This window comes from Phodopus roborovskii, unplaced genomic scaffold (genome assembly GCF_943737965.1).
Source record: "Phodopus roborovskii unplaced genomic scaffold, PHOROB, whole genome shotgun sequence".
Classification (NCBI taxonomy): Eukaryota; Metazoa; Chordata; class Mammalia; order Rodentia; family Cricetidae; genus Phodopus; species Phodopus roborovskii.
The window spans coordinates 1020701-1042585 of record NW_026125640.1 but is presented as its reverse complement, the minus strand read 5'-3'; the positions used below and the strand labels follow the sequence as shown (position 1 = coordinate 1042585).

Here is a 21885-nt window from a genome sequence, read left to right as displayed (position 1 = left end):
AAACCCATCACAAGATGACTGCCCAATTACAACACTCTGAGAATAATCTTGGAAATACAGATAAATTCTCCAGAACGAGCTTACTGTACTGATTTTAACTCTCTTGGCTATCTAGACTGTCTTCCCCAGCCCCACAGTGTAATTTCTTATAGTTCTAATGCTAATTGCTGAGTGGTAATTAGTGCCACAGCTCAGAGGAAACCAAATATAAGTCAGAAAGACAGCACATTTTGACTCTCATGTATGCAACCTTGACTAAAAAGAAAAAAGAAAAAACTCTGCCATGAAAGAGGAAGGAGAACTGTGTCGGGGGACAGGGACAATGGGGATGAGAAAGAGTGGCAGAAGGACAAGTGTGGCTGAAGTATACACTGTGCATGTACGAGAATGTCATTAGGCATAGTATTTTCTTGAAATTATAAATGATTTTACCTTTTTAAATCTAGGCCTACAGAGGCTAACTTTAGAAGTCTGTTAGCTCATGCCAGGACTTCCATATACCCTGAGTACAAAAGTCTGCACTAGTGGTGCTCACTGAGGCATTTTTGTCTTTCACTCTTATCTCTTGGTGCACCTGCCAACTGCATGGCAGTTGGTCTTGAGACACCTCTTTTCTTAGAATTCTATCTCCAAACCCCAGCCATCTCTAAGACTCGGTCACTCTAGTATCACATTCTGCCACTGTCCTTTACTCATCCATCTACATAAGCAGGCAGGGTTCCTGTTTTGCTGCTAATATGAAGAAGCTGAAAGGCGCTAGGTTGCTTTAAGCTGTATCTTGAGTATCAGGTCTATTTGTAGAGTCCTCAGCAGCTTTCCTATGCTGACATCATTAGTATGGCAGTTATAAATAGATTGTAATAATGTCTGAGTATCTTTGCATTCATTACATTCATTATTTATATATAGTTTTTCCATTTTATCTAGAACATATATTTTTTATTTATTTCAGACACATGTGATGAACCTGAGTTCCAATGAGACATCATTACAATTTTCACCAATTCAAAAACAACAGGTATAACACATAGAGTTATTAGTGTAATTATGGTGGGTAAGAACAGTTTTAATTATCTTTCTTTGAAATTTTTTGGAAAGAAGTTAAAAAGGTAAACATTCAGTTGTATTAAAAATTAAAAGACAGGAATATCATTTGGTTGCTTTTATTGGTATATATTTTCTCATCGAATTTTATGGCTAGAACTTGCTCATCCACTTATTTACCTAAGTACACTGACCCATTTCTGTCAAGCAATAAATAGATAGTCATCATAGCTCTTATTTGGGAAAGAAGCTACTGTTTATCAGAATGTTAGTATATGACTTTGCTGAAGTCACTATGCAGACTTTACTGGATAATACATCTTGCTAGCTCTATAATTTTGTGGATCATTGTAGTGTAAATTGTTTGATAATTATTTACAAGATTTTGATTGGATTTTATTTATCAAGGAGGGATTAGCATAAAGCGGGATTTAAATGAAAATTAGGAAATAGTAAGCAGTTGTAGATAGGCTAGAGAGAGAGACTTTAGTTAGTAACAATGTCAGAAGCAAAAATCAGTCTGTGGCTTATACAACCCTAGACAAATGAAGACCTACTCTTCATTGTTTTATTTGTCCTGACTTTAGGGGCCAATGAAATAAAAATAAGAGGTATTTGAAAATTACTAAAATAAAGCAATTTATTTGATTTTGTTTTATTTTTTAAAGTTTTGACTTTGGAAATCATTTAATTTCTATTTTCTACTGCCTTCACTACATTGTTAGGTTAAAAATTCTTAAATGCAGATCCTATAAAATGCAGGGGGATCTTTCTGAGTTATAAAATCATATAGGCCACCCACTAAAATGAGGGGCACAGCAAGTGACAGCCCATCTTTGAACATGGGAGAGCTATTCTCTTGACGTGGCTGGCTAAACTCATGTGAGCTCACTACCACCATGGTTTACTGTGCCTCAAGTCCTTTGTCTTTCCTTCCCACTGTCTTAGATGCTAGGCTTGAATTTTTCTGGGTTGCTGCGAAAAGAAAGAGACATACAGTAAGAAATAAGTTCTGGCAGTTGGGCCTGGCTCCCTTAGAATTCAAATTTCAAATCTTTTTAAAGAACAGACCTAGAAACAGTAGAAATGGGAACCCCTTCTTTGTAAACAAATATGTAGTCCATATTTCACATACTGCTTTTATGTTTGCTCTGTAAGGCCTACTTTAGTGAGTAAAAATGGTTGTATTTGTTATGCTATTTCTGTATATTAGCCTGTTAATTTGTAATCATGTTGTAATAATTTATTTGGCAAACCAATGAACCCCCAAGCCTAGCATCTATCATAGTTTATAAAGTTTAACTTAGTGAGCCTTCACCACCAGTTAGCTTATAGATGCAAAATGTATTATCTTTATAGTGGTTTATATAACTGTGACACCTTTGTCTACTAATAATAGTATGATGGTTACTTCAAACACTTTACAGAATCAAGACACAGTTGAGAAAGTGATGGAAAGTGAACCTGGTACTGAAATTGATGATAGTTATGAATATGAAGAGATGTCAAAAATACAAGAAGGGACAGTATACAAACAATATTTAGCAAAAGGGATCTTCATGATACGACCACCTGAGATTATGGGAGCATTTTCAGATGATGAAGTAGATAATGACCTAGACCTGGCAGATCCTCAGGTCAACACTGATGAAAATGATTTCCAAAAAGAGGAACTAGAACAGGAAAGTATTGAAGAAATGGTCCCTGAGAAGAAAATGGAAGTGATGGAAATGACAGATGTGAAAGATATTAGTGAAAGGGAAGACAATGCAAAGTCAGATCCATTTTTTGATGACTTACAAGATAAAGACATGACTACTGAGAGTGAAGAGAATACAGATATTGTGCAGGAAAGGGAAGGCAGTGAGCAGAACTTGATCTTTGATAGTGAAACAGAAGTGTTAGAAGAACCAGACAGTTACATGGAATATGAAAGGCCAAGTCAGCTAGACAGAGCTGAGGAGTTGGAGCAGCCCAAGTCAGTAGAACCTAGTAGTGATGAGAAAGATGACGATGAAGTGGAAACTGAGCACTGCTTATGGTACAGCAGGAAATGTGCTGAACAAGAAAGTGAGAGTGAACCCAAAGCAACCAGATTTGTTGCAAAATATGATCTTAAGCATGACCACTTGTCAGGGATACCAGAGGAGCAGGAAGGACCAGAAGACACAGAAGGAAATGCAATAGTGGAGCAAGAGATTGATATACAAGAGGAAATTGTGGAATTGGAAGGAGAAAGAAATGAGGCAATATCAGAAACCCTGTCAGATGTCAGTACAGAAAAAGAGGTGAGTGGAAGTGAGGGAGAATCACAGGGAGAAGTGGAGGATGGATCTGAGGGTGAAAGGGATCAAATCTGTGAAAAGGGTAGTTTGAGAGCAGAACAGCGGCAAAGGGTGCGGGGAAAACAAGAGAGTAGGAGTAAAGGAGAAAGACATATCTTGTTTATGGAAGAGAAAGACTTAGAAGAGGTGGAAGGATGGGAGAAGGAGGGTGAGAGGGGAGAGAAAATGGAGAATCATGAAGGCAGCCAAGAGGAAAGAAACCAGGAGATACAAGCAAGAGAAGCAGGGGGTGCAGGAAATGGAGAAGAGGAAGGTGAGGATGAAGGGGAAGAATCAGAGGGGGGGAGGGAAGAGGAAGAGGAAGAAAGAGAAAAAGAGGGAGGAGAAGACACATCAGAGGAGAAGAGTGGGCGGGAGGAAGGGGAGGGAAAGAACAAGGAAGGAGATAAGAAAGAGAAAAAAAGAGAAAGGGAAATAAAGAGAGGTGAAGAAGGTGAGGGAGAAGGGTTGAAGGAAGGAGAAGAGGGAGGGCAAGGAGAAGAAGGGGAAGGAGAGGACAAGGAGGAAAGAAACAAAGCAAAAGGAGAGGAAGAGGGAGGAGAGGAAGAGGAAGGAATGGAGGAAGGGGAAGGAGATGAAGAGAGGGAAGGAGAGGAGGAGGGGGAAGGAGATGAAGAGAGGGAAGGAGAGGAGGAGGGGGAAGGAGAGGAAGAGGGGGAAGGAGAGGAAGAGGGGGAAGGAGAGGAAGAGGGGGAAGGAGAGGAAGAGGGGGAAGGAGAGGAAGAGGGGGAAGGAGAGGAAGAGGGGGAAGAAGAAGGAGAGGAGGGGGAAAGAGAGGAGGAGGAAGGAGATGAAGAGGGAGGAGAGGAGAAGGGAGAAGGAGAGGAAGAGGGGGAAAGAGATGAAGAGGGGGAAAGAGAGGAGGAGGGAGAAGGAGAAGAAGAGGGGGAAGGGGAGGAGGAGGGAGAAGGAGAAGAAGAGGGGGAAGGAGAGGAGGAGGGGGAAGGAGAAGAAGAGGGGGAAGGAGAGGAGGAGGGGGAAGGAGAAGAAGAGGGGGAAGGAGAGGAGGAGGGGGAAGGAGAGGAAGAGGGGGAAGGAGAGGAGGAGGGGGAAGGGGAGGAGGAGGGGGAAGGAGAGGAACTAGAAGAGGAGGAAGGAGAAGATGCAGAGGAAGGAGATGAGGAAGAGGGACAAGAAGGAGGAGAGGAAGAGGGAGAAAGAGGAGAAGAGAATGGAAGGTGTGATGATGACAATGAGGAGGAGGAAGCATATAGTGGGGAAGAAGGGGAATATGAGGAGATAGGTGGAAGAGAAGATGACAATGAAAGTCGGGAAGATAGAGATCAGTCCCAAAAAGTGAGTAAAAGAAAAGGTTCTATGAAACATGGCCGATATGGGGCATATTCAGAAAAGCCCATTATTAAACCAGGGAGAAGGGGGAAAGAACAGAGGTCTAAAATGCCAGTGGGGTCAAAACAACTTTCAGATAAAGGACACCCAGGTTCCAAAAAATTCTGGAATAATGTTTTACCACTTTATTTGGAATTGAAGTAACAGAATAAATTTGACCTGATTGTGGACAACATAGCCATTTGTATGCCTGATGTATAATAGGTATACTCACTCCAAATTACTAAACTGATCTGTTACTATGGTACTTTTATACATGGTTAAAAAAACAACTGATGTCAGTTGTACTAAGGAATCAAAGGCAACAGGAGGCAATGTTAAGTCTTGACTCCTCCTAAACTCATATCAGTTCCCCCCAAGTTACTAAACTATAACTAGAAAATATTAAAAGGCTATTTGTTATACTTAATAATGTATATTCATCATGAATGACAGATCTCTATACTAAAAGCATACTATAAGTACTATGTATATAAACATCTTTTTAAAAGAGTACAGATTCTTAAGGGCTCTCAAAACTTCTGATTTTTAATAAGTATTTAAGTACCCCTTTTAAGTCTCTGCAACCTAGAATAGCTTTATAATAATTGATGATAATTGAAGATAATGGATGATATTTGGTGATAACTGAGGTGAGATTTCCTATTTTAAAGGATTGATATTTCCCTTTACTTTTGTGTCCATTTTCATAAAAATCTAAGGCCTGTTTATCAGGCCTTAGAAGCTAATGATGTTATCTTTTGCAGTTGCTGCCTAGGCATTTGACAGCATAACTCATGAAATGGCAGTCAACTTAAACACATAATATAGGGCCTCATATGAGTTTAAATGTTTCAAGGAAGAAAATTATACATTAAAATTATTTTTCTGCTCTTAAAAGTTATAATAACTTTAATGTCTCTTGTGTTTTGTAATTGTAAATTTCTGAATTCAAGTAATTTCTGTTTTAAATCCACCATCAGAGTGTTCATTCTCCATGTGTGTTATGTGTCCTCAGTGTGTTTTTATTGACTTTTTAAATTGTTTTTCTGTTTCCTATCAGAATGTTTCAAGTAAAATAAAAATTAAATGTATATACTCAGTATTGTTTGTGGAAAGAAAAACTGTCTAACATTAGATACTGAATTTATGAAAAGCCAGGCTCCACTAGATTTATATAATGTAGCTAGTTTGATTGTATAACCTTACCCTCTTTTTTTAATTGATTTCCTTTCTCATCCCGTTCTACACCTTGGGCATGAGTGATTTCTTATACATTTTTCAAGGAAGACTTTTACGGTAATGTTTGTGGATTTTATATAGTTGAACTCCATATATTTGATTCTCTGTAAGAACGAACATGAGGTAAACGACAAGAATCACATGATGTAGCATTTCCTTAGAGAAATCAGTAAATTATAAGTTGCTGCAAAGATAGTTCGTAGCATCCCTGGAGTAATGGACTACATTGTTTTGACACTGCAGCCCTTGACCCAAATCTACCATATTGGTTGTTTGTAGAGTAGAACTAATAGTATGGTAAAGTATGGGTACCAAAGGTGATTATTTTAAAATTTCAAAAGAATAAATAAGAGGGATGGCAGACATGATGTTCATGAAGGAAATTCATAAGAGAATATCAGGGAGATGAGAATCTAAACTTTCAGTTATTTATGGCAAAGCATGATCTTCCAAGAAGAGAATCAGCTGGCAGTACTGAAGTCATGTTCTTGACCACACCCATTTAATCATTTGAACTGATATAGCCACTTTTGAGGAGCATGTCTTACCAATGTCTTTGCGTTTCCCTGCCCAAAAACTTGGTGCAAACTTTAGAAGTAGTACTTCCTACAAGTTATGGTCAAGAGCACTTAAATAATCATTTTGAGTTCAAGGCCCTACTGGCATGTGCTTTCAAGCTGTATAAAGTCACCTCTGTCTTCTTTGCCTCTGTAAGGGTCTGTTTTTTTGGTTTTGGTTTTGGTTTTGGTTTTTCTAGAAACATACAGAACAAGAATGGGAGACCTAAGTAATATAAGCAGCTTTATTAGAGCTTTGTCACACCAAAATTTCTACTATCCTTGTTCCTCAATTTTAAAATAAGGCTTGTTTAGTCCCCCAAATCATTTAGTCTTCAAGCAAATGAAAAGTTATATGAAGTGAACAATAGCCCTAAACGAAGCATGCTGACTTTCTCTGCCCAGTGTTCAGCTGCCACTTACTAAACTATACATGTGGCAGGCCTAATACCCTCTAAAGTTGATGGATAGGAATTTGGTGGTGGTTAGTGATGCATTGAGACAGGGTTTAAAAGAACATAAGCTTTCATAAGAAATTATTCCATATTCATGAATCTCATCATTAGAGAAAAAGAAAAATGAGGAATAAGACTGCTTAATCCCTTTAGACTTGCCAGCTGGTTACATAGAATTCAATAGCTTGTTCTTTCTTATTTATTTTGTTTTTGAGACAGGGTCTCTCATCGCCCAGGCCTGCTTAGTACGTTGTTCACTAAGTAGCCAAGGGCAGCCTTGAACTTCTGATCCTTCAGTCTCTACCCCTCCAGTGCTGGGATTACAAGCATGGTAAATCTGCTAATTGTTCAAGTGTTTGCTATAGTTTTCTAATCACTGCTGTGGGGAATGTGAGATACTGTATATGTAGACTCCCTTGAGTTACAGTTTCCTAATGTGGACTCTGGCAGAAAGAGACTTTCAGGTAAGCTTCAGAGAATTTCTGTAGAGCATCTGTGGCTGATCAACATCAGCCATCAAGGTGAGTGACCCTGAAGTATGTTTTGATTGGTAATGATTCACTGTAAAGATCAGCTTACATGGCGTGTGCTCTCTCCCCCTAATGCAATAGTGAAGGAAGGTGCTGTAATCTTTTCTTTCATTCTTTTCATTGTGAAAATTCAGTGTCATATGGCATGATTAGTTCCTATGAGATAATTTAATGTTTGGTACATATTATTGGATCAAGTATTTATGTATCTGTCACCAAAAAATTGAGTGGTCTTACTCAAGTCAGATAGACCTCAAAATGTGAGGGCAGGTTACAATACCGCCTATGGCCCTCTTCCCCCACCCCCCATCATAACTGCAGTAAGACTAAAGATGCAGTTTTCCAAAGAACACTTGGAAACACCAATGCCATGATCTTTTTCATTTTTATCATGTTTTTTCTTAATTATAATTCATGACTATTTCTTAAAAGTGCTATTTGTTTTTCATAAACAGAAATCCTTTTCCCTAGTAACTTGTTCTTGAACTTAAATTTTGGAGTCAAAGCATTTTTTTAATTTATTATTTTACATGTCGATCCCAATTCCCTCTTCCTCCTTAGCTCCCTTCCTCCCTCCTTCCCTCCCTCCTTCCCTCCCTCCTTCCCTCCTTCCCTCACTTTTACCCTCTCTGCCCTCTCACATGCACTCTATCCACCCTCCCCTCCCACCCCCCCCCCGCCCAAATTCCATATGTAGGGGAATGCCCTACTTCTGTGTCCTCAGCCAAAGTCACCTTACGATGAAAATTTACCTCTAAAATGCATGCATAACTTGCATTTTTTCAAATGGAGTAATTAAAGAGAAGTTTTGTGTCTTGGCTGTGTAAGACATGAGATATAGCCCCTGACTTCAACAGGAAAATTCATTAGTACAAGCAGAGTCACTTGAGCTCCCATGTGAAAGGGTTGTGAAGGAACTTGTCAGGAGTGGATTCGGAAACTTTGAAATGAGTCATGTTAATTAGAATTTAGCAATCAAAGGGTCTTACATACTCATACAAGATGTTACAGGAAAAAGAATAAGGTAACCACACTTGAGGTTTTATACGGTTATTCTTATGGCAATATGAAAATGATTTGAAGCAGACAGAACTACATGGATGGATGCTAGGAGCCAGTTATGGTAGACCAGGTAAAGAATGAAATAGATGTGGTATAGGACAGTGGGGATGAAGGATGTGGGGATATGTATTAGGCAGCTGGAGGGCATAGAACAAAGATGTATCTAGGAGGGAAAGGGAAGGTAAAACCTCTCTTTTTTTCTGGCATAGCGAACTGAGTGGAAAGAGTGCTGTTTACTATGACTGCAAATAAGTGAGTAGGAACAGTCCAGGAAGACAGTTGTGCATGTGCTAGCTTTTGATGGTCTCCAGCAGATGTTCATTGTGTAGGTCACCATATGTGTCTGGAGCTCAATAGAAGTTGCTGGGGATCACTAGCTTAGTCATATAATTAACTGAATCTAGTGCAAGTAACCCTTTTGTGAATATAGCACTTCAGACAGGATGCAGGGAAAATATCAATTGGTGGTTAGACACAGTGGTTCTCAACCTGTGGGTCATGACCTATTTGGGGATCACATATCAGCTGTCCTGCATATCAGATACTTATATTACAATTCATAACAGTAGCAAAATTACAGTATGACTGAGAGTCACTGCAGTATGAGGAAGATTGAGAAAAAGAAAAGTAAAAGAACAGTAATTAAGTTGAGAACAAAACTTAGAGAAAAGATGTGGGGTATATTCTAGGAAAGTAAAATGCTACCCAAGCTAAGAATGGGTTTCAAAGAAGAATTGATAGCAGCAAAAGAGTATTGTGGCCTGATGGAGGGGCAGAGCAAACACTAACAGGAGAAAAAAAAAAAAGCAAAAGAAGTCCAGGAAGTCTGCCTTGCAGAAAAACAGAATCCAAACTAACTACACTTTACATTCTGAAATTGATCTGCCAGAGCTGTTTGTATGGTTCTCAGATCAGGATGGGAGATATGCAATGCAGAGACTTGGATACTATGGATAAGACTTCTTAACTTTTAGTTTGCAGTTTATACAAACAGTGAAACATGAGATAGGGTGTTGGAAACTTAGGAAATAAAATAATCTGCAATGTTTAAAACATCAGTGAGTGGAGAGAACATGGCTCTTATGATCTTCAAATTATTTGGACAGAGTTAGGGGAAGAATAGAGACTCTGCAGTCCTGAATTGTGAACTCAAGCCCAGCCCTCCACTGATTATCTTGTAGCCACTGAGAAAGAGTTTTAACTTTTAGTGCCTGAAGCACAGAGAAGTTGATCTCACTCATGTGGTTACCATAAAATGTATGGCTACAAAAGGAAGTAAATTGTCTAAGGAAAAAATAATGAGAATGACATATAAATATAAATATGAGAATAAAAATGCCTATCACTGCAATGTACACTACTCTGAACATTACATTCACTTTTGTAGACTTGCTTCTCCATCAAACTGCAATGTGTACAGTAGTTGCAGTAAAAGTTTGGGAATGAAATAAGGAATTGTGTGTAGAAAAAAACAAGACTGCTTTTATGTATAAAGTTATGTCATAGGAAGAATACAGAGATCAAACTGGCAGCTTGTAGGTATACTCTGGCTTGTAGACTTTATTTTTGCTTCCTGTACAAGTGATTTCTTCTAATTCAAATTGTTTGCCAGTATTGAAATAAAGCAGATTTTATATATATATATATATATATATATATATATACATATATATATATATATATATAATCATGTAATTTGAGAACAAAGCATAAATATTTAGATGTCAAGTAAAAGAAATGTTTGTTTGACTTAGCTCACCATCTAATACACTGTTTACAGCAACAATGGAATGTTACTGATCCTTGTTAGTTTCAATTTCCTATAGCAAAAAAGCATCATGCTTAATGCTAGCACGGGTGAAAAGCTATAGGATCTTTGATTTTTTTCATTAAAATACAGGATTTAATATGAACAATTAGATACTTCTCTGCAAGATGTCATTTGTTACCTTAAGCATCAAGTCACAATGATCAGTTAAAAAGAAAAAAAAAACTTGAACCTATAATAACTTCATTAAAAAAAAACTAAATATTCCATAGTTATATGCCAAAAAGTCTACAGTGTGTGACAGCATGTTAAAAAGCTTTAAAAGAAACTCCATAACTTTGCCCAAACTGTTATAAAATTTTGATTACAGAATCACGTTTTTGAGATTTTAATATAATCAAAACATTTTTCCCTTCTCCTTCTTCCAAAACTTCTCATATATCACTTCTTGCTCTCTTTCAATGTCATGGATTCTTTTGTCATTAATTGTTAGTATATGCATATATGTATATACATATGTATTCCTAAATATAACCTGTCAAGTCTGTATAATCATACTCATATGTGAGTAATCAAATGTATATTTTCAGGGCTGACCATTTGGTATTAGATAACCTATTGGAGTGCACTTTCCTTGGGGAGACTAATTCTACTCTGAAGATTTCTCAGTTGCCTCTAGTTCTTTGTGTAGGGTTGAGGCTTGTGGACTTTTCTTTGTTCACATTAGCATGTCTTTTGGTGCCTTTGTCCAGCTCATGTTTAAGCTGTCATGTTGTTAAGACTTTGTGGGTGTCTCTTCTCGCATTACTAAAAGACATAGTCTCAAAGCAACCTTTCTGATCCTCTGGCTCTTTTGGTTTTTCTGTCTCCTCTTCTAAAATGTTCCTGGGCATTAGGGGTGGAAGTTTATATAAATATACCTGTTGGGACTGGGCTCGCCAATAGTGGATTTTGATTAGTTGTGGTTTTCTGTAATGATCTCTCCATCTGTTTCAAAAAGAAGTTCCCTTGATGAATGGTAAGCACTACACTTATCTGTGGGTATAAAGACAAATGTCTATATTGCTATTAGTGATAGTTAGCTTAACAAAGTAGTGGTTAGTGGTTAAAGGTTGTCCTTTAGTATCCATGACTTCACTAGCACTGAGTAGTTGCCTAGGTTTCCAGTATCAGACATGGTTTCCCTCCTTTTGAGCAGGTCTTAAGTCCTATTAGAGAACTGTTGGTTATTGCCAAGGTATGTGTGCCCCTACAGCACCCTTCAGGTTGTGGAGCTATGCCCATCATTGTTCTGGTTCATAGGCATCATAGCTTTCTAAGAATGTTGGTTGCTTCCCTCCTTTGGAAACTTGCCTGGTGTCTTCTAGTACTATGAAAGCTAGTGTTTTCAAGTCAGTTTTAGCCCTGAAGCCTCTAAGGCCCTGAATTCCATTGCTTGGAGGCAAGCAGGGAAAGTAGCAACAGCTTATATGTTTTGGGAGTCTCTTGGGCAGCCCTGGCAAACAGCTCAAAGGAAGGCTTCTCATGTCTGCTGCTGGGATATTTGTTAGTTGATCATTGACTCTGAGAAAGAGCATTGTCCGCCCAAATGAGAAATTTTCTTTTAATCTATATATGTATATTTATACACAGTTACATGTATTATAGATTCTTTTAGATAATTAATAGTATCATTCTTTTGATGTTTTCATACATTAATATTGTTAGTTTACCCTCCTTTTTCCTTGTGTGTTTACCTCCTTTCCCTTCTCCCTAAAGATTCCTCTTTTGGAGGGCTTTAGCTTCATTGATCACTAAATTTTAAGGCTCCTATGGCCTAAAACTTTATCCCATGGTAACCTATCTTCATTGGTCACTGTGGTCCCATGGCTGTTTCTGGTAAGCACAGAACATCCTTCTCCATGCCTGTCTTAGCAACCAAGGTATTAATCTAGATTAAGGATTTTGGAGATGAAGGGAGAAAATGTGGGTAGGTAACTGACCCATTTTATATTGATAAGATCTAGGACATTGTACCAAATGGAAATATCACAAGGAACATTAACTTTTTTGATATCCTTCACAAGTAATACAAAGAATATTGCCATGAGACAAACCAAAGACCAGTGTAATCAATGAAGTTATGGTTCAGTTGTATTTGTCTGACCTATTGATGTCTTCACTGTGGTCCTAAGACAAGACATTTACTTGACCATTCCATACTCTCTTTTTAAGAATGTATTTAAACTTTAACTTTTCTGTTTATAAAATGACAGTATTCTGCCAGTCTCTCCTAAGTTATCTTATTTTAAAGGTAAGTATTTTCTGTGGTTTATAGTAGTTATCCAGGTATCTTTAAATTTTTAAATGTGCTTAACAAGTTCAAAGTGCTCCAATCTGCGTGACTTTTAGTGAAAAATGCCATGTTTAACAGCATTTAAATGTGTTCATTATCTTTTTTTCTGGGTCATAAGTAGCTGTGCTTAACTCATTCATGAAAAATGAATTATAAATTTGGGGTGAGAGGAACTCTAATTCCCTGTTTTGGAAAACAAACATAATACATAGATATGTTGTAGTAAGGAAAAAGCTTTTTAATTTCTCTCAAGCTTAAGATCATTCTTTGGAAAAAGCTAAGAAAATACATTTTTTCCATGTTGGCCTTACTATAGTTGCTAACAGATTTTCAGGAACACTAGGCATTGTCATACATCAGCAGACATACCCGGAGCAATAGCCATGAAATCATTAATGATGCAGTATCTTGATGCTCAGTGTGGATTCTACAATATTCCATACCTTTGGCTTCTAAATGTCATTTGATAGTGTACACATTCATTGAGATTATCATATAGGTTTCAAGAGCATTATCTTATATCTATTCATTTAAAAAAGGAAATTGTATAATCAATTTTGTCACAGGATCAGCAAATTTTAGAAACTGTGAAATCAGAACCAGGAGACATGGATGAGCAAATTAGTGCCCCAAATGTAGAAGACATTGTGGAAGAAGAAGAAGAAGAAAAAGAAGAAGAAGGAGAAGGAGAAGAAGAAGAAGGAGAAGGAGAAGGAGAAGGAGGAGGAGAAGGAGGAGGAGGAGGAGGAAGAGGGAAGGAAGAAGAGAAGGAAACTGTAGAAGAAAACTTCCCTGAAGTTGGCCTTCCTGAAACAGAAGGCATAGAAACTATTGATGCCATCGATGCCAACCCAGATGAAATCCTGAAAGAGGTATAATGACAAGGGTTTCTGTCCTGAATTAGCACCTAAGGGAAAGGAGAGGATAGGTTGCTGTTTCCTATGGTAGCAGAAGTATATTTATGTGTCACTTCATTCATAAACTGAAAAAGTAGGTTTATCTAGACTAGGAATTAAGCAAACCTTGTCTCTAGCACACTTGCCACACTGCTAGGTAGTATTTTATTCCTACATGAGTAGAAATGGTTACAGGTGGTATATATGCTCTTGGGAAGTGAACTAGAAAGTTGGATATCTGTCTTTGAAATGCTTATGATAAAGTTGAGAACCTAGGTGCTGGTCACAGAAATTATATGTGTCATGTGCATATATTCATACATACACACATGCAAATGCAGAATGCTACAACAGTATTTGAGTTCATAACCAGTTTGTCATGGATGCAGTCTGCTGACAGTACTCAGATTAATTTCAGAGGTGTGGAATGCTGAAACCCAAATGAAATGGCATTGTGTTCATTTTCACCTTCATGACTGCTTTCAGAAAAAACTGAGTTAGTTATGATAAAATACTCTCATTCCTGCTCCATCAAACTCTTAAAAAAAAAACTCATTCTCTTTCTAACAGAAACAACTACCAAAATATATTTAACATGCTATTTTAATGTGTACTTTTAAAGTACATATTGTATATTGTGTTCCTATTTTTTTTTTAAATTTTCAATAGTGTCTCATAGCTCAGGCTGGCATCAACCTCACTATGTAGCTGATGATGGCCTTGAACTCTTGACCCCCCCATGTCTCCACCTCCCAAGTGCTGGCATTAAAGATATGCTAAATTATGTGCCTGCCATTTTTAATTTAAAAGGTACTATTGTCATGTAAAAGTCATGTTTCTTTGTTTCTATATTTCTTAAGGCTCTTTCACTGAGAAAACATTTGTTCAGTTTTCTTACAGAAAGAAAAAATTATCCTGCTTGTGGGAACTTTTGTTAACTCAGATTTTGGTGATCAGTAAAAAAAAATAACACTAAGCACTCATTTATTATTACAAAATTTTGACAAAAATTGTGTGCCATTTAGCATTCTTTAGTCATAGATGATGAAATCATATAGTTTTCTTAAATCCATAACTATTTTTTAAAGATGAGGTCTCGCTTTATAGCCCTAGCCATCCTCAAACTTGCTATGTAGACCAGACTGACCTTGAGCTGTGCAAACTACCTGCTTTTGCTCTCTGAAAATTATAGACATGTGCCACTGTATGTGGTTTAGAGTCACTGAGGGCATTAGCACTCACTGAGCATCTGAGGATTCCTATTTCATAGGATCCCAGCAAAGTGAAGCATTTATCACATACCTGTGGTGTTAATTAGAGGCAGGATATAGAAATGTGCTTTTAAACCAATACTAGGTTTTCTAACAGAGCACAAATATGGGAGGAAAGTTCTTTTGTTTGTTTGGTCATACTGTTTCTTTATTGTTTTTAGGAAGGCAATGTCAGCCTACTGAAACGGACTCTTCGTGAATACAATGAAAATCCAAAAGGTATGAGCACATTTGACTTGAAAATGGTATTTAAAATTAATCTTATTTTTAATTACATGTTTATGTATATGTGTTTGTGTGGAAATCCTTGAAACCCAGAGTTTCAAATGGGTTGGAAGTTGTCTGATGTGGCTGCAGAGAACTGAATCTGTAGCTGCTGACCCATCTCTCCAGCCCCTCAACCACTTAATATCATTTTTATCATCAATGAAATACACAATGTGGACAAAAAATGCTGTTCCAATATTACATCTGTTTCCCATATTTCTCTAAAACCTTGAAATTGGGAGATTACTGAGCTAATTCTATGAAAGGGAATGGAGGGAAACAGTGGTCCATGTCTTTCTAGTGTTAGAAGTACAAATGATAGTCTTGCTTGACCAGGACATTTGAGTGAACATGTAGAAAGAAATTTCCACTTTCCTAAGTAAGCTGTGATGGACATAGACTCGCAGAGGTCAGAAGTAAACCATAGATAATAGTTTTAAGGAGATAAGATTCTTACTGTGTTTATTTTCACATGACCCTTTAAATAGATTTACCCATTTTTACTTTTACTTTTTCGGCTTCTTTAGATGCACCACTCTACATTTATTACCCATGGGTGCTTATGTGAACTGCACAAGGATTTAGAATTAAATCAACCTCTTCTTCCCTCTGCTCAACCAGTATTAAGTTAAACCCTTTGCCTCAAAACCCAATTTAATCTCTGTCAAATACTAAGGACTTCTTGGCACAAGTTAATATGAGTAGGCTATTCTGCAGCCCAGTTACTTCCCCCAGGACCTGTACCTATGTCTAATGTCACCATAGGCCCTGAGGAAATATCTGAAGTTTGTCAGTGTGGCAGCAGGTGCACATAAGGCAGGAGACTGATTATACTCTGTGTCTGTGCTGTAAGTCTTGTCTGCTAACGTTTTTACATCACCACTTTGCAAAAAGGAGTTCTTCATTGGTCTAACTAATAAACCCTGGTACTTTACAGTGTGCATTCTACTGTGTTCTCATTAGAAAGAACTCTTCATGGGCTTGGGGTGTAGCTCTGTGGTAGAACCAAGACCCTGGGTTTGATCCCCAGTACCTCAGAAATAAATAACTATTCATGGTACTGATTATCTGATATGAGCTAAAGAGGAAAAACTAGTTTCCTCTATTGTTTTGTTCTTATGATTTCTAAACAACAGCATAGTAACTTTTAGATTAGTTTTAGTAAAATGCTAAAATATTACCATCTTTAAGGATTCTTAGAAGTTGGAGAAGAACCTAAATATAAGCTTCAAATAGTTAAGCATATCAAACCAGATAATATAATGCTTCATGAGTTCTCTTAAAGATTATTGTTTAGCTATATTAGCTATATTCTTCAGCCATATTGTCCAGCTGGATTAGCTTGGAACATCAAAAGTAACATGTTCATTTAAGTGCAAAGAATCAAAATAAAATGGTTAATAAAATCAGTAATGTTGAGGCCGAAAAAGTAGCCTGGTCATTAAAACCCTGGCTGTGTAATCATGAAGACCTGAATTGGTAGTTCCATCTCCCACATTAAAGTTAGCTATACTGACATACTCCAGTATTCCTAGTGCTGGGAAGAGACACAAGAGGGTCTCACAAACCTGCTAGCTAGTGTTGCCCAGTGAGTGAATTTCGGGTTCAGTGAGAAAACCTGTCTCAAAACCTAAGGTGGAGAGCATAAAGGAAGACATCAACCATTGTACTCTGGCCTACACACGCACACACACACACAGATGCCCCCCGCCACAGACTTTTTAAAACAGTTCATATTTTCATGTTTTCTTCTAGTACATATTTCACATCTCTAGCATTTCCTAATAACTCTTCATAGTAGGAAATATTTGGATACTCATAATCCAAATGTTTTTGTGTTGGTTAAGTTATTCTGGACATCTAACCATAACTGACTGCAGTTTTCAGGAGCTGTGGTGTGACATTGCCCACTTCTCCAGTGGTGAGCTCTTTTTGTATTATCTCACAACTTAGAGTTGATAGAGTTTTCCTGAAAACATCATGACTTTTCTTTCTCTTTAGTTAGAATGATTTTTTACATGTATCCAATTGTAGGACACATGTATGATCGTATAAAGAGCAGTTCTTCAGAAGTTCTGGGAGGTATTGAACCAACAAGTAAAGACATAAAAAAATCTAAAAAGGTAAGTGAAATGAATGTTTGCATTTTGGTGGTAAGACTGAAGTATTGGACCAGGCATTGGTGGTGCATGCCTTTAATCCCAGAACTTGGGAGGCAGAGGCAGGCGGATCTCTGTGAGTTCCAGGACAGCCTAGACTACAGAGTGAGTGTCAGGATAGGCTCCAAAGCTATGCGGAGAAACCCTGTCAGCAAAAAAAAAAAGAAAAAGAAAAAAAGAAAAAAAAAAGAAAGAAAGAAAGAAGAAAGAAAAAAAAGAAAAAAGAAAAAAGACTGAAGTATTGAATTTACATTCTACTTTTCCTATGATAATCTACATACTATGAGTTCCTTAATTAGTTTTATAACCCTAATATATACAAAGGGTTTAAAGTGGTGATTTATCTGTTTAGTCAGTTAACTTTCTTTTGTTATCATTTGCCTGGTAGAAATATTTTACCCTTACTTTTTACTTGTATTTTAGATGGGGTCATTGTAAGTAGCCTAAACAGCTAAATTTTTGCTTTGAATATTTTTTATGCACACCTAATGTCTGGATTAAACAATATTCTTCTCTTTTTCTCAGATAATAGCAGAATCTTAAAATAGTCTTCGGCCTTGCCATCCCTACTTTCCTATTTTGCAAATTACTGTACCCACGGTGTTTTAATTTTATTAATGTCACAAACCATGTTGTTACCTGCTTTTGATACCATATGCTTTGTTCATCATTACTTTTTACTTCTCAGATGTCCTTTCTGAGTTCCTTATTTTCCCTGAAGAAATCCTGTGCAAGTTCTTTTCATAGATATCTTTTGGTAGATCACACTTTGCATTTTCTGTTAGCTTGAGTATATTTCTATTTAATCATAGTTCTTGAATGATAAATAGTATGGCTAGTTGGCTAGTCTTGTATCTGTTTTAATTGTTGCTATTAAGAACTTTACTGTAGAAGTAGATTAGAGGTATAGCTCAGGTAGCCCAGTTGCCTAGTGTGCTTGAGACCCTGTATTCCTTCCCCAGCGCTGCAAAACAAATATTATTTTAGCATAATTGTAGAGAGCTTGGTATATAACCTGTAATTTTATCTGTGCTTCTTTTTGAGATTGTCTTTGTCCATTGTAGTATGCATATATGTATTTTTTTTAATTTTAACTTAGTTGAAATTTATTATAACCTGTAAACCTGAGAAGTCATTGAATTTATATTTTTAACCTTTGTTTTTGAACATTTGCATTTGAACAATTAGACATCTGTTTCAGAATATGGCATAATCATTTTCTTTCTTTTGTTTGTGTTTTTTTAATCTCAATTTAATAGTTTTGGCTTTGGATATTTGGGGCAATTTCCTTGTTTCTATTGATTTTATATTTTCTCTTTTGATGAAACTGTTCTGCTTTTTTTGAATACCTTTTGGTTACTAATTTCAATGGGTTTTTCTCATTTAAAAAAGATTTATTTTTATTTTCTGACTATGAATATTTTACCTGCATACATCATATGCATACAGTGCACATAGAGGCTAGAAGAGGGCACCAGAGTCCCAGAAACTCGAGCTAACAGAGGATTTTGAGCCAACACATGGGTGCTGGGAATTGAACCCAGGTCCTCTAAAGGAACAACATGACTTGACTGTTGAGCCATCTCTCCAGTCCCATTTCTTTTAAAGGTTTATTTACATGTTTTGCCTGCATGCATGTCTGAGCATCACTTGTGTACAATGCCCTCAGAAGCCAGAACATGGATGGCATCACATGCCCTGGAACTGGGGTTATAGCCTGTTAGCTGCCATGTGAGTTCTGGGACCCAAAGTTGGGCCCTTCCTAAGAGCAACAAATACTCCTACACTACCTCTCCAGCCTTTTCCCCATTGCATTTTAAGTGAACTTGTGTTTATTCTATTTTACAAGTGTTATGATATGTTCTGCTTTAAATAAATTAAGTAAACTCATTTTCTATTTTTTACTTCTCAGTTTTAATGTCAGCCACCTTCCAATGTCAAAAATCTGTGTATCGCTTTGGCTCACTTACTACTAATAGTGATTTGTTTCTGTATATGTTTAGAAATTTGGATTAAATGCATGTTCAACTGGAGCAATTGCATGTAAATCCACTCAAGCCCAGCTAAGCGTCAGTCACCCATAGAGAAGACTTTGTCTGCCTGTTAGATGTGAAATGGCTTTAGGTTAGTGTCTCTTTTAAGGGTTGCCTGCCCACATTGGTCATGTGCTTCAAATTTACTTCAGCAAAATATGTTTCTTTGTCATTCAGAAACCAAGTAACATGTGCTGTTTCATTTTCTCCTGCTGTTTCTATGTGGACTCACATAGAGTCAACAGTCCTGTGAGGAATCCCACATTGTATAAGGGTTGGCTCACTCCAGTTCCCTACATTTTGTGAATTCAGAGTTCTTAAAATCCCAGGACCTAGGTTACAAGGTTTACAAATGCTGTTTCAATGCTCACCCCAATGCTTGCTTCTTCCTAGTTTTAGGGCCCATGTAGATAATTCCCTAATTTTTAAGGGAATTACCTACATATTAGAAAGTTGCACTTTCCTAACTTAGTGAGATTTTCTTGATGTTTTGTGGTAGAAGTTTTTCAGGATGGGTATCCCGCAGTATAGCAAGTAAAGCCCTTTTCCTAGACGCCTTTATACTGGAATTTTACTCTTGTTACCACAATCTTAACGTTAAAGGTGCATTATTATTATTATTTTCGTTATAATTAGCTCCATGTTGATTTCTGAAAGAGCTGCACACATCCTCATGAAGTTTTTATTTCTTGTGTTTTCCTCATTTTGACATCTCATCAAAGGAATTTTTTTATGATAGCTCTTTGAAGGATACTAAATTCATCCTGGATAAATCTTCAAACATCCTAAATCAGATGAGACCTTTGTCCTCAGATGACAGTCTTCCCGCTGTCTCCTGCACATGGCCCCATAGGCTTACCCTTCTTATTATATTTTCCTTCCCTGACTTCCAAGCTGCTTTAGTTTTCTAATTTTTACCCTACAAATCTCAGTCCTCAACGACAACTGGCCACATCTACCTGCCTGCCTCTCAATCATTGTTCCCCATCAACCTTTCTTAGAGTCTCTCCTGTGTCTGCCAAGGATCCCTGCTATTTTAATGTTATCTATATTCTGCATGTCCGAGTACTGACCCCAAAGAGCAGCCCCTCCATCTCTCCCATTGACGTCTCACACCCAACAAGCATCATATGATCTTCATCTGACAACTCTAACAGTTTTTTTAGAACATCTGGTGTCAGGAATATGGAAGTATGTCCTCCTTTACTAGAATATCACAGCAGAAATGATCTATAGTTAAGATATGCCAGTGATACCAGAAAAGTCTCCAAATAACCCAGTCTTCTCACATTTAAATGTTAACAGTGAGTGATTTCACCCTTGAAGAAACATAGTGACATACTCTGAAGATATTTTTCATGTTGAAACTTATATTCTGAAAAGTCTTACTTTAGTCATTCTGGTAAAAGGGAAAACATCTTTTTCAATACTAAGGACTATATATATATATATATATATATATATATATATATATTGTGTGTGTGTATGTTTATGCACATTTAATGTGACTAATTTATGCTCATACCTGTTAAAAATTATATTCCTGTGTACTTTTTGAATATTTCACTTACTGAAATGAAATCTTTTTGTTTGTGTGTTTTTGCTAGATTTCCTTCTTTAATCGGATGTCATTGACAGGTCAGAAAATGATGCAGAATACTAGCGATCCACTTCCAGAAATAAAGCCGATAGGAGATCAAATAGCCTTACAAAATGATAAGAAAGATGCCAACCAGAATCACATGGGTCAAAATCTTCAGGATGCTGCAACACCAAATATGGAGGGAAAGTCCAAATCCTGTACAATACTATAAATGTATGTTTATGTTTCCGTGGTCACCGAGCACATTTGTTCTTCATACTTGAAAAATGTTATGACTTCTGAAGGAAATTTCCTGATAACACTGTTTTAAAAAAATGATAAAAATTAATGTTTGGCTTGGTTTGAGCAGTATGAACAGTTTTAATATTTATTTATGTTAATGTTCTCAGTAAGTAGTTTCCAAAATACTTGTACCTCCAACTCTCCTTGAAGTGTTTGGCCTTAACTGTTCAGTGTTGCATAAAACAATATATTTTTATATTTGAAAGCTGAATGAAGATATTTCATAGTTTTGCTAGCACAGTTATCATTCTTTGTAATTTCCTAAGCCAATGTTTATGATCTTACAACACTGGAACAGTTTTGAATATATTTACAACATTTAAAAACAGGCAAAATTGTGATGAGCTTAATTTAATAAATTATAACTGGTTGGGTTTGCTGTTAAAATGGATAAGGTACTTGGACTTATCAATAATGGGCAAAAAAATCTAATTTTGAATATCAGAGGAGGAGGATTGAGAGATGGGGCACTGGATGTGCTTACATAGGACTTGAATTTAGTTCCCAACCCCTATGTGGGGCTTACAACTGTCCATAACTCCAGTTCTAGGGGATCTGTGCTAGTAAGGCACATGGTTCACAGACATACATGTAGGCAAAACAATCTAAAGAAAATCTAAATTTTTAATCAAAGTGCACAAAATATCTTTAATCCTTAACAAAGATATGGATAATCTGTAAAATTTGACCTGCTACCAGTTGCCACC

General features: G+C 36.9%; 1 protein-coding gene across 1 annotated transcript in view; it reads left to right on the top strand.

Moving 5' to 3' along the window:
* Rpgr (retinitis pigmentosa GTPase regulator) overlaps positions 1-21563 on the top strand; it is a 51758-nt gene extending 30195 nt beyond the window's left edge. The window contains exons 13-19 of the mRNA XM_051177932.1: positions 953-1018; positions 2472-3332; positions 13234-13328; positions 13422-13539; positions 14996-15053; positions 17136-17224; positions 20901-21563. Of these exons, the coding sequence (XP_051033889.1) occupies positions 953-1018; positions 2472-3332; positions 13234-13328; positions 13422-13539; positions 14996-15053; positions 17136-17224; positions 20901-21107 (1494 nt within the window). The 3' untranslated portion in view covers positions 21108-21563. The remainder of the gene's footprint in view (positions 1-952; positions 1019-2471; positions 3333-13233; positions 13329-13421; positions 13540-14995; positions 15054-17135; positions 17225-20900) is intronic.
* Positions 21564-21885: the final 322 nt, after the last annotated feature.